Source organism: the organism of the source record quoted next, unplaced genomic scaffold (genome assembly GCF_019419815.1).
Source record: "Pyrus x bretschneideri cultivar Hongxiangsu unplaced genomic scaffold, Pyrus_bretschneideri_v1 Contig7, whole genome shotgun sequence".
In the NCBI taxonomy this organism is placed as follows: domain Eukaryota; kingdom Viridiplantae; phylum Streptophyta; class Magnoliopsida; order Rosales; family Rosaceae; genus Pyrus; species Pyrus x bretschneideri.
In genome coordinates, this window is record NW_025999809.1 from 7,770,975 (window position 1) to 7,783,683 (window position 12,709).

The following is a 12,709-nucleotide window of genomic DNA, read 5'->3' on the forward strand; positions in this document are numbered from 1 at the left end:
GCGTTTCACTTAGCATTTTAATTATATTGTTGTTTAATATTTATCCAAGGGAAATTTCTTCAATGATACATAGTATTAAATGATACCAAAAACGAATGACTAAGATTGAAACAGAAAATCTAATAGTTATAGAAATCGAATTTAAAAGTTAAAACACTCGTAACATTGAATGCTTATATCATTGAATGCTTATATCATTGAAGCCGGACTCTTAAGTGAGTTTTAGTTGTGTCTGCTATTGCTTGTGATTTATTATAGTTATCTTTGAAGTGACCAACTGAGATGATGCTTGATTAACACTTAAATTCCTCAGCCTAGTTGAGTTTTGGTAGGTAGACTATTAGATAATTAAAATTTGGAGTAGGGTTCTCTTTTCTCCAAATTCCCTCCCCTCCAATTCTCTCCTCTCACATTTTTTTTCACTCTCTCTATAAAAAAAAGATCACACCAAATGTTGGCGTGGCCTTAATCGTGACCTTCAAATAGGAAGAGATTGGAGGGAAACGAAATTTAGAGAATCTTACTCCGAATTTGTGCTTGCTTGTCTGTCTATTGTACCTAGGTGTGTAAAAGAAGCCCCCCCGCACCAGGCACAACATATGCATTCAGCAAAACAGATGACTTGTTTTGGTCACCCAAAAAATGTTCGGTTGCACATTTTATAGACCCCACTTGTTTTTCCAGCAGCGGAAAACAACGACTTTGCACCAACTCAACCCAATCCTCACATCTTAACTCCTACTTTTGTGATTTCATGAGTGTCTTCCAAGCCTCCTATATATTTCCCATCACCCTAATTACTTCTCCATCCAAATTAACACCCCATCTCTCTCTCTCTCTCTCTCTCTCTCTCTCTCTCTCTCATCGATCATAAAAAAATAAGGGTCTTTAAGGATGAAGAAGATGAATATTCTGCTAAGGAAGTGCAAGAGCTTATCAAGGCAGCTAGGGAGATCGTCGTCGTATAGTAGCCTAAGGTCGAAATCTACGAGGGAAGCTATATTCAGGCATGAAAATCATGAGCTTCATCCTCATCATCATCACCAAACTATAATATATGTAGGAAGCACGAGGAAACGTTACGTGATTAGCTCAAAGTACCTCAATCATCCGTTGTTAAATGCCTTGATCGACAAGTCATCGAAGCAAAAGCGAGGAGAGGAGGATGATATATTTGTCAACTGTGAGGTGGTTTTGTTTGATCACTTGTTGTGGATGCTGGAGAATAATGCAGAAGATCCCAGCTTTGGTAGCACTTCAGAGTCATTGGAGGAATTGGCTGCCCTCTATGTGTTTTGAATAATTAGGGCTGTTGGTGTTTGATCTGCTAATTCAAAGATCATTCCTTTGCTGCTATTGATGATTATGTTTAATTTATTTATTTTTTGTTGTAACCACAATGGCGTTTAATTTGATGGATCATGCTACTATGATTTTATTTGTGCTTGTCATGGGGTTATGATGTTGTACTCTATCAATATTCTTGAAATTCTCTCATATAAAATTAAAATAAATGTCCCTAAGTCTATTTGAAGCATGTTAAAATGATTTGTATATGCTTTTGATACTTGGGGAGTGCCCAATAATAATAATTTGGTGCTGTTATTAGAGTGTATAATCTTTTTTTTTTTTAAATGCTTATAACAGTTTTCAAACAAATACTAAAGACCAAGTCAAACGAAGATATATTAAAATTTTGATCTTATTTTTTTTTTAAATTTTGTTCTTCATCCAATAGATCAAATTTAAACTATTATGTATTCCATTATTTACTTTTCATAATTGCAATAAGTATTTTTAAAATAAAAAAATTAATAAAATGATGAAAAACAATTATTAATCACTAAAGAAAACATAAGGTATATCAGACCAGTATCGAAAAATATCATGCCATAAAGGAGTTGATATTTCGGTTGAAAAACATTAATGCTGTATTTTTCACTGTTTTGCTTATGTGAACCTTTTGACTTCTCTTTTAGAGATGCTATAATGAGTCTCCATGCTTCTTACCATTAAGTAAGCCCTAGTGTTTTGTGTTTATTGCCCTATTAACTAAGTGGTAATGCTAGAGCCTATAAATGATGGGTGGGATATCCACATACTCCTTTTTACTTCTCATATACGGATTGGATGAATTGAAGAATATCAAATGACAGAATTTAATAAGTGATGTGTGAGAAGTAAAAAAGAGTGTGTTGATAGCATACCCCTAAATAAAACCCTTTCTCTCTCATTTTCTTCGCCCTCGTCTCACACTCGACTTTCTCCTGCGATCATCCTCTCTACTCCACTTTAAGTGTTTTTCTTATTGTCCAAATAAAGGTCTTGTGGTGGAACTTTGAATTTTTCTATTATGCATATAGATTTGAACTCATACAACGATTCAATTGAGTTGTTGTGTTCTGGAACGTAGAAGTCAAGATATCTATACACACATTGCTGCATCGGTTTGAGAGCTCTGCCAAACTACTGAGGGCTTGATTCTCTTTAAATAGAACAAGATGCTTGCATTTTAATCCAATTGTCTACATACTTTTTGAAAGATAAATCAAACCAAACTGAGAACGAAATTTCTTTTGTTTTGGGGCAAAACCCCTAAACCAAACCTAACTAGAACCAAGCCAGTCCAATTAATTCAGGTTGTTCATGCTGGGCCGAGATCCCAAATTCACATAGTTTTGGCCCTACGAAGCTCGAAATGGAAGGTTTCTTTTTCTTCTCCGTCTGTTTTATTTTTCCGAAGGAGCAGATTGTCTGCCTCCTGTGTTTCATTCTCTCATATTTTGAACGATCATTTTATATTAATTTTTTTTAAAAATTTTAAAATAAAAATATAAAATATAAACGTAATTTAACTGTAGTTACACAGGTAAACAATATAAAATATAAAATAATTTATCTGCCTCCTTTGCGGAACAACGTGTCAGCGGACCGCAAAACTAGTGGAAGAAGATCAGCACGCAAAATATTTTTTAGTAAAAAAAATTCCCTTTATACGATCCCCTTATGAATACCAAACTTGCTGACAAAATTAAAAATTCGAACTTTCAACTCCCCATAGCTTCTCCATTAAGCTACTCGCGATGGCCGAAGAGACAAGAGAGTATGATTTTTGAAGTTCTTGGAGCCCATTTCTAGGGTTTGCCTAATTTCCCCTTTTAGATTTTCAGGACTCCATTTTTTTTTCTTTCTATTTTTGTTGACTCGTTTTTTACTTGTGTTGCCAGTGCTGATTAAAATAGACGAAGAGAGACAAGTCGGAGCTGTCTGTCGATTCACTTCCCCGCCGTCGCGCTCGTGTTTCTGGGTATTTTTTCGTTTTAGCTGTGTATTTTTTTATTTTTTTGCCAACTTTTGCTTATTTTCTTTATTAAAGTTGGTTTATTTTGGATTTTGTCTGTGTGGGTTGCCATTGCTTTGTTTGATAAGGGTTTTTAATTTCTTAAATATATGGGTTTTTATTAGAATTTTTTCATTTAGTATAAACCCGTGTTTAGTTTTTTACTCAAATTTTGTGCAGTATTTGCAGTAATTTATCACATTTAATGGCCAATTGTGAACATGGGATTATTGCTTTTGCTGTAAAAACTATTCCTTTGATAATTATTTTTCATTAGTGTAAAGAATTGAGAAGGTGAAAGATTTTGGAAATTTAGGGTAAATCCTCTGATTTGCATATGGGGAATCTTCGAAGAGATGATTTGTTTATGCATGAACCAGAATGTGAGGGAATTATTTGTTGTTTATGGAATATATTGCTTAATTAAACCGAAAGCATATAATGTTGTGGATGAAAATCTATTAGTTAATTTTTGAACTATTGATTTTGCTTACTTGTGATGTGGGCTTTGGTGCAAACAAGATTAAGGTGGCTCAAAGTTACTTACGTCTGTTATCTCAGTGTCAAGTGAAGTAGACATGTCAGGCCTTTCAATGGATATCATTGCCGATATACTCTCTCGACTTCCTCTCAAGTCAGTGTGCCGATTCAGGTGCATATCAAAGTCATGGCTCCGTCTAACCAGTGAACCCCACTTCACCAAAACCCATCTAGATCGGTTCCAGAAGCAGAAAATCATTTTCAGTTCTAAAAATTCGTTATTCTCCTTGGACCCTGAAGCACCTATAGATGATGATATGTTGCCCTTGGAGATTGATTTTCCGCTCAAGAACCACCCCAACACTGAGTGGGTTCATGTGTTTGGTACTTCCAATGGTTTGGTCTGCATCATGCCTCAGCCGGAAACCTTCTTTATATTCAATCCTACCACTAGAGAGTCCTTGAGAGTGCCAGATTGCCCCATTCCAAGTCATAAATGTCCTCCACAACCTCAAGAAGTAGGGTTCAATCATGCATACGGTTTTGGTTATGCTCATTCTGTTGATGATTACAAGTTTGTCACGATTGCTTATGGGTGCATGATTCTCATTTTTTCGTTGAGAAGCAATTCGTGGAAAGGGGTTCAAGACTTTCCTTACAAACATCATTTGGAGGGTTCAGGGACGTTTCTCAATGGAGCTGTCCACTGGTTATGCGGACGGCTTGAAAATGGTGGTAACTGTGTCATTGCTGCTTTTGATTTAGCGGAGGAGAAGTTCTCAGACTTGCCCACACCTACTTCTGTCACTGATTATCAGACGTTTACAACTGGCGTTCTGGGAGGGAGTCTTTGTTTACTTTACCAGCATAATAGAGAATACTCATTTTGGATTATGAACGATTATGGTGTGAAGGAGTCGTGGACTAGAATTTTTATAGCTGAACCATATTCATCTACTTCTTTGAAGCCATTATGTTACTGGAAGGATAACAAGATCTTACTGGCGAGGAGTTGGAAACAGTTACTTCTGTGCAATCCAAATGACGGGACTTGCAAAAATTTCTTGGCAAATGGCCTTCCAGATAAATTCTGTGCTGGTGTGTATGTGGAGAGCCTCATCTCTCCGAGTTATCACAAGAAGTTGCAGTTGTGTCTAATTCCGATCACATTCTACACGTTTTTACTCCTAGTGAATATGAACTACTTGCTTCTTGTAACTGAGCTGAGCAAGGTTCTGACCAAGACAAGTAACTGAGCAAGAAGTCGCTCCTTGTTGACCCTTTCACTTAGTTATGATGTAAATTCTCTGGTGATTTGATCGCGGAGTCATAAAGCAGGTCATTGTTATGTTTTCAGTTAGTCTGTTAACGACATTGTAGTTTTCGAGGTTAACGAATGACGATGACTACGATTTTATGAAGCATAAAGTCTAGATCTAGTGGTTTATGAAGTTGTTCTTTGTGTCTTGACTTTTCAATAGGGAATTCGTGCCAGGTTTTGTGTCTTTTTTTGTTTGATATTGTCATTCTCCAGCCTCTACTCTTCATACATTTTATTTTCCTAGCATTTAAACTAAATAAATTAGAGGAGAATCAACGATTAGAAAGTAGGCTTAATTTTTACTTTGTCTCCAAATATTCTACATAAAATCACACTTTTGCCACCCTACGCTCTGCTTCATCTCACTTTGCCTGCAATGCTCATCATTTTGGTTTCATTTTGCTTCATTTGAAGGAGGCGTTGGTTTTGCTCTTTCGTATTTTCTGTACATTTTTTCTCTCAGAGCCAGGGAGATGATCGTCCTTCGTCCAAAACTCCAAACAGAATGAGTTGAGTTCCCAGTGCACTATAAATAAAGATAGAAATACCAAGGCACGAGCACAGAGAGAGAGAGAGAGAGAGAGATTGATTTTCCACTGTATTTGCAGAAGAACCCCTCGCATCAGCGCTGATAATTCCCTATATTCCTTGGGCAATCTAGCCCCTGTAGATGATGATGAAGATGTTTTGCCTTTGGAGCTTGATTTTCCACTCAAGGACAACCCCGATATCGATTGGATCAAAATGTTTGGTTCCTGTAATGGGTTGGCCTGCATTGTGCCTCAGCCAAAATCCTTCTTCGTTTTCAATCCCTGCAGCACTGCAGTGTCCTTCAAAATGCCAGATTGCCCCATCCCAATTCATGTTTGTCCTGAACCGGTAACGGGCTCGCGTCCTCATCCTCATGTCCACAGTTTTGGTCACACTCCGTCCACCGATGATTACAAGTTCGTGAAGGTTGCTTATGGAGGCACGGTGCTTGTGTTGTCACTGAAAACCAATTCATGGACAAGGGTTCAAGACTTTCCTTCGATCTTCTGGATGGTTACGGAGGGACATTTGTCAATGGAGCTCTCCATCTGTCATTGTTGCTTTTGATTTAGCGGAGGAGAAGTTCTTATAGTTGGAACCACCGGATTCTCTCCCTCTGCTCCCTCTCTCAATCCAAATCTACAAGCGCTAAAATAGGGTTTGGCTTTTGGTGCAGTTAAACGAAAAAATGTATTAAAGGTCAATTGCCTTTTGAAGAAAAGATAAATTTGAGGGAAAAGGGAGAAATCAGAGTGGAAAGAAGGAAGAGAGAATGATATGGACGAAATTATTTCGCGTACTCATTTGCTCTTTTCGCATTAAACTCGCTTATACACTGTATGTACACGACATGAACATGTTATACTCACAGATCTGAGCTCAACCCAAAAATTAGTGAAATTTGTGAAAATTTTTCCATAATGTGCATGGCTACATCTTAATATGAGAAGCGGTAATGTTCACTAGTTATGATGCACATATGTTGTGCCTCGGAATTTAGCAAGTATGAACACAACCTAGTTGGCTTCGGCGAAAAAATTAAGAAAAAGCTTAGAGGACGTTAAGGATCATGCATGTCCATGAAATAACGACAATGAGTATCATGTTTTCCACGTGCAAGGTTAAGCGGTGATTGATGTACGTAACAAGACTTTTCAAACTACCACTGTAAACTTATATACGTAAGAATTATGTTTTAATTGTATCCAATGTACCAATAGGTTGTCATTAAAATTTCTTTTTAATGCGAAAAATAGCTCATTGCTCGGTCTCTAGTTTTGTGCATATCATGTGCATGTGCACGTGGTGTGCATATAGTGTATATGGTAGTGACTTAAAAAATAAAATAAAATAAAATAAAATCTATGAGCTCTAGATTTTGGGTTGGCTCAAATATGTGAGCATATTATGTGCATGTCGTGTACATACAATGAGGAAATCCTGAAAAATTCATCCAACAAATCACCAACATTTAATGACTGGACTTTGTTCCCACCCTCGATGCGAGTCCAGTGTTGGTGGTCTCGAGCCTCGGTTGTTTGCCATGTTGCCAAAAAACTCGTGGCCTGCTTAAGTTTCGATCCCAACGATCGGTAATGAGATTTGTGACAAGGCTAGGTGTTTTGGACTCGTGAGGACGAGACGAAATTGATGGTGGCTTCGATTTGGACGGTGTTGCTCAGGGCAATAGTGCACCATGTGTGCATAGTGAGAAGGGGATAGAGGATGCGTGAGGGACAAAATGAAAGAAGGGAGAGAGAGTAGAGAGAAAGAAATCATAAAATGAGAGGAGATAACCCGTTTATATGTAGATATTTTAGTAATTTCGATTTTGTGTATAGCCTGTTTGTCCTACTTTTGTCTCAAGATTAAGAAATTGTTACATTTTGAAGTATTTCCCTTTATTTTATTCGTAGGCATGGATATGATGCTCTATACAAGGAGTTAGTAACTCAAGTAGTTAAAAAATATCTTCTTTATAGTGTTCTGTATTCATTCCTCCTCCTCAAATATCTTCTTTATAGTAACTCAAGTATATGTACATATACGAGCTGTAACTCGAAGTGCGGTTAAAAGTACTATCTCTTGACGATGTTCTGTATTCGATTCTTCACCTCTAATACGAATGTGATGCTCTACGTACGGATTGGATACTTCTTCCAAACTATAGAATCAGTTTTCCAAGTTTAAGGAGCCAAAGCCATACAACTCAGACAGATCCAAGACCCATGAATTAGCAAATAGCCCCCTCTACCATCCTCAATTTCCCACTCGACTCCACTCCACTCATTCTCTCTCTCTTTTCTTATAAAAATATAGATAATGTTAATGTGACTAAATTTCTAAATCAAATTTTATAAAACAAATTATGTAACCGTTAATGATTGAATTATTATTTAAGTGTTAATTAACGTACTTATTTCATATTGATGACGTAACATTTAATTTACAAATATAATTTAAAATTTTTATTTCCTATAATTACCCTTTACCCCTAAAAATATAGATGTTTTAATGAAATATTCACGGTACTGTTCATTTTAACGAAAAACCATATTTTTACACTAAAAAATCAATTTTGTTACTATTTACTTTACCTTTTGTTTTATCCTTATCATTAAAACTCAAAGTTTTCTAATCATTTCCATTAATTAAATATTGATACTCCATTCCACTCCGTCTCTCTTCCCCATAAAAATATTGATTAAAGCTCATTAAAATAAGCGCACAAGCTGGTCACTTTACCAACTTTAATTTCATGGGTTTCTTCTATAGCAGCAGCAAACACTTTGCTGCAAACAACCAAACTGGCAATCTCAGAAGCTTTTGACCCGATTCTTGCTCCAAAATCCGGCTGAATTGTTATCTGGGTCTTTTTCGCTGAGGTGTTCTGTGATTCTGAGGTTCCTGCAAGAAGAATCCATATCATATTTTTGTGTTCTGCAGCAGCTCCGCCGTTGCTGATCAGTGAGCTTTCTTCTTTTAACTCAGTTTATGTGTTTGAGTTTTTGTTCAAGTTGTTGTATTTAGTGGGTGAGTTAGTGATTGCAGTACTCATGACTGAAAAAAGTCTGCTTTTCTGGTTTCTGCTGGGTTTGCTTTTTTCTTTTTTGATTACATGAGCTTGATAAATTGCTTGTTGTATGTTGCCTTTGTGATTGGATGTTACCGTTTAACAGCGATCCGAAACGATTTTTTCTACTCCTTGTGTAAAATTTGGAACATTTTGGTCATATGGTCTTTCTGCAAGCTTCTTTGCTACCCTCCACAGCTTGTGCTGTGCGGGTGGTGAGGCAGAAGATCATGGAATGTGAAAGTTCTTATTTTTCATATTCTTCGAGTTAAAAAGCGAATGTCGAAGTCAGTCTTCGCTTGATATGATTTTTAGAGCTAGAAAGCAGAAGATTTTACTTTATTATACTCTTCATTTCTTCCGTTTTCTAGAAAACAAGACATAATTGGGGAGGAAAATCATTTCTTTGTCAAATCTCATTACTTGATTTTAGGAACTTTTTAGTATTAATCTCCGATTTGGGTGGTGCTCAAAAGTCGGATGGTGCTCTTAAAGTTGTTTCGGGGCTTATAGCATGCTTTTCTTGTATGTGTAGTGGAAAATATCATCATTATATGTAATGTTGAAACATTTAGGTACCGTCCCTCCAGTTTTTTTCACTCTGTTATCGTGTTAGGCAAACCGGAAAGATGGAGCGGAGTAGATTTAATATGAGGATGCGTTGTTCGGGTTCAACACTATCAGATGAGTCAGCCTTGGATCTTGAAAGAAACTGTTGCAGTCATTCTAATTTACCTTCGTTAAGTCCACCAACACTTCAACCCTTTGCATCAGCTGGACAGCATTCTGAGACTAGCGCTGCTTACTTCTCGTGGCCTACCTCAAGCCGATTGAGTGATGCTGCTGAAGAGAGGGCAAACTATTTCACTAATCTACAGAAAGGGGTCCTGCCTGAAACTCTTGGTCAGTTGCCAAAAGGGCAGCAAGCGAATACATTGCTTGAACTGATGACTATAAGGGCATTTCATAGCAAGATTTTGCGATGTTATAGTCTTGGAACGGCAATTGGGTTTCGTATTCGACGGGGTGTGTTAACTGACATACCAGCTATTCTTGTCTTTGTTTCAAGAAAAGTTCACAAGCAATGGCTCAGCCCAATACAGTGTTTACCCACTGCCCTAGAGGTCAGGGAAGAATGTTAAGAATGGTTTGATTGTTCATTCTTTTGTTAGTCGTCAAGTTTGTTTTGGGTTATCGATGCCTATTCCATGTGAATTTACTTGTGTTTAGAAGTTTAGTTCAAATAACTCTTTCTAATTTAATCAGGGACCTGGAGGTGTATGGTGTGATGTGGACGTTGTGGAATTCTCATATTTTGGTGCACCCGAGCCAGCTCCCAAAGAACAATTGTACACAGAAATTGTAGATGATTTGGGTGGAGGTGATCCGTGCATTGGCTCAGGTTCTCAGGTATGTTTAGGTTACCTATTAAGCTTGTCATGTTTCATAGTGTAATCTAGTAAACCAAAACAAATGGGGGGCCAAGTGAGGAGCAATACCTTGAAATGACAACAACTAAATATTAATTAGCTTTCCCCTGTTACAACAACAACAACAACAACAAAGCCTGAATGCTGGTAAAGTGTTGTAGTCTTAAAATGTGATACACGAGTATTAAAGTGCATTTTTATTCTAATACTGTCTACTGCATCACAGTTATCCCATCTTTATCCTGGCAATCTTTTAATTCTGAATGCCGGTAAGTACATTGTTTGTTTGCTTGTACTCAGGTGGCAAGCCAGAAAACTTATGGAACATTGGGTGCAATAGTAAGGAGCCAAACAGGCAATCGGCAAGTTGGTTTTCTCACAAATCGGCATGTTGCAGTTGACTTAGATTACCCAAATCAGAAGATGTTTCATCCCCTGCCTCCTTCACTTGGACCTGGGGTATATCTCGGTGCAGTGGAGAGAGCTACCTCATTTATCACAGATGAGCTTTGGTATGGCATCTTTGCCGGAATTAACCCAGGTAATTATGGACTTAAAAGTTGGTAATACAACTTATATTGCTTTTGGAGATGGATTTAATAATATTTTCTCTCTAGAGTGCTCATCAATCCAAATTTAAGTAGCTTGACTTTGTTTTTTTGACCTTTCTGTCAAGTTCCAAGTGGATATCTACTCTGGTAAAGAAATTCACAGTTTAAATATAAAGATTACAAGCACAATATTGAATAGTGATACATAACGAACGAAGGAAAGGGAGAAGGAAGAGAAACACTTATTCATCATGATTCATGTTATTGCAGAGACGTTTGTGAGAGCAGATGGGGCATTCATTCCTTTTGCTGATGATTTTGACATGTGTACTGTTATTACATCCATGAAAGGAGTCGGAGAGATTGGTGACGTTAAGATTATTGACTTGCAGTCTCCGATCAGTACCCTTATTGGAAAGCAGGTGATGAAGGTTGGACGAAGTTCTGGTTTGACTGCTGGAACAGTGTTGGCCTATGCTCTCGAGTACAATGACGAGAAAGGCATATGCTTCTTAACTGATTTTCTTGTTGTTGGTGAGAACCAACAAACATTTGACCTTGAAGGAGACAGCGGGAGCCTCATAGTACTCAAAGGTGTGAATGGTGAGAAGCCACGTCCAATTGGGATCATATGGGGCGGTACTGCTAACCGAGGACGACTTAAATTAAAAATTGGCCAACCTCCTGAGAATTGGACAAGCGGGGTTGATCTTGGACGTCTTCTGAAGCTCCTTGAACTTGACATTATTACAACTGATGAAGGGCTTAGAGGTTTGTGCTTCGGAAATTGCCCTTTTTACTGGTTTCCACCATGATTAATGCATTGCATTTGTCTATCTTCAGCTTTTTATTTGTAGTTAGTCTGCATATCTCTGATTGATTCGCTTATTTTCCTTGCATATAATTCATAGATTGTAGCATGATTGAATTACAAATTTGTGTAAATGTTACCTGCAGTGGCTGTACAAGAACAAAGGACTGCTTCAGCAACGGCAATTGGATCCACTGTTGGCGACTCTTCCCCTCCATATGCGATGCTTCGAAAGGAAACATCTGAGGAGAAGTTTGAGTCACTGGGTCTTCAAATTCAGCATCTTCCTTTAGAAGTGGAACCCAGCAGCCCACCTAGGAATCCGTCCTTAGTGGAAACAGACTTTCATCTGGAAGATGGGATCAAGACAGTCCCCAGTATCGAACATCAGTTTATACCAAGCTTCATCAGAGGCTCCCCACTACATAAAAAGTACCAGATTGATAGAACAGCTTCTGAGAATCTTTCGTCGCTAAGGAATGGCTGCGACGAAGATATTTGTTTTTCACTGCAGTTGGGCGACAATGAGGCCAAGAGAAGGCGTTCGGATGCTTCAACCAGTGCTGAAGAACGAAAATGAACTAGATTACTAGCTTAAGCTTGGGGAACCAACCCGTTTTGCATGATAGGAACGCTATTTTGAGGCAATTATGATGGAGTGAGCTACAATGATGTTTGGATCCAAGTTAACATTTCTTGTGCTGTTGATTTCTCCTAGATAAAAGTTGAAGATAATTAGTATGCACAACTAGAGTTCTATGAGGTTTACCAATGCATACTCCTTTGTGTCACTTTATTTCCTTCTGTTTTGTGCCAATGTGCCCCTCTAAACTTCAACTTTGTGTTTTAAAGTTTCATGCCATCATCTCCTTTGTGCCACTTTATTTCCTTCTATTGATCTCTGCTAGCTGGTAAGTTGTTTATACTGTTGAATTTTATTTAATTAGCTATTTTAATTTATTTTTTTACAAAAATACAATTTTTACCATTTTTTTGTACCATCTCTGTAACACAAATGGGACCACATGTATTGGTGAGCCTTACCTTTATTAGAGAAATGATATAAATGATGATAATTTACTCTTTTACATCTTATTCTTTATTTATAATTTTTATTCTTTATTTATTTTTGTTTAAAATATATTTTTTATTTTAAAAATTAAAGAAACTAA

At 37.3% G+C, this 12,709-nt stretch overlaps 3 protein-coding genes across 10 annotated transcripts; all 3 read left to right on the top strand.

The window, feature by feature from the left end:
* Positions 1 to 658: 658 nt before the first annotated feature.
* On the top strand, positions 659 to 1,537 carry LOC103936923 (auxin-responsive protein SAUR78-like). The gene has a single exon (XM_009346808.3). It carries the CDS (start codon positions 895 to 897, stop codon positions 1,297 to 1,299), a length of 405 nt encoding a protein of 134 aa, XP_009345083.1. The 5' UTR covers positions 659 to 894; the 3' UTR covers positions 1,300 to 1,537.
* Positions 1,538 to 2,904: 1,367 nt separating this feature from the next.
* LOC103936924 (F-box/kelch-repeat protein At3g06240) lies at positions 2,905 to 5,325 on the top strand. Of its 7 annotated transcripts, none has more exons than XM_009346811.3 (3): positions 2,905 to 3,139; positions 3,228 to 3,307; positions 3,863 to 5,325. In XM_009346811.3, exon 3 carries the CDS (start codon positions 3,919 to 3,921, stop codon positions 5,074 to 5,076), a length of 1,158 nt encoding a protein of 385 aa, XP_009345086.2. In that variant the 5' UTR covers positions 2,905 to 3,139; positions 3,228 to 3,307; positions 3,863 to 3,918; the 3' UTR covers positions 5,077 to 5,325. The 7 variants fall into 7 exon arrangements, with proteins under 7 accessions (XP_009345086.2, XP_048429976.1, XP_009345085.2 ...); XM_048574019.1 differs by having other exon boundaries at positions 3,869 to 5,325; XM_009346810.3 differs by having other exon boundaries at positions 3,902 to 5,325.
* Positions 5,326 to 8,360: 3,035 nt separating this feature from the next.
* Positions 8,361 to 12,416, top strand: LOC103936925 (protein NARROW LEAF 1). Of its 2 annotated transcripts, none has more exons than XM_009346814.3 (6): positions 8,361 to 8,639; positions 9,321 to 9,869; positions 10,012 to 10,155; positions 10,476 to 10,716; positions 10,997 to 11,497; positions 11,684 to 12,416. In XM_009346814.3, the coding sequence occupies exons 2-6, from the start codon at positions 9,375 to 9,377 to the stop codon at positions 12,115 to 12,117; spliced, it is 1,815 nt and encodes a 604-aa protein (XP_009345089.2). In that variant the 5' UTR covers positions 8,361 to 8,639; positions 9,321 to 9,374; the 3' UTR covers positions 12,118 to 12,416. The 2 variants fall into 2 exon arrangements, with proteins under 2 accessions (XP_009345089.2, XP_009345088.2); XM_009346813.3 differs by having other exon boundaries at positions 9,362 to 9,869.
* The last annotated feature ends 293 nt before the right edge of the window (positions 12,417 to 12,709 follow it).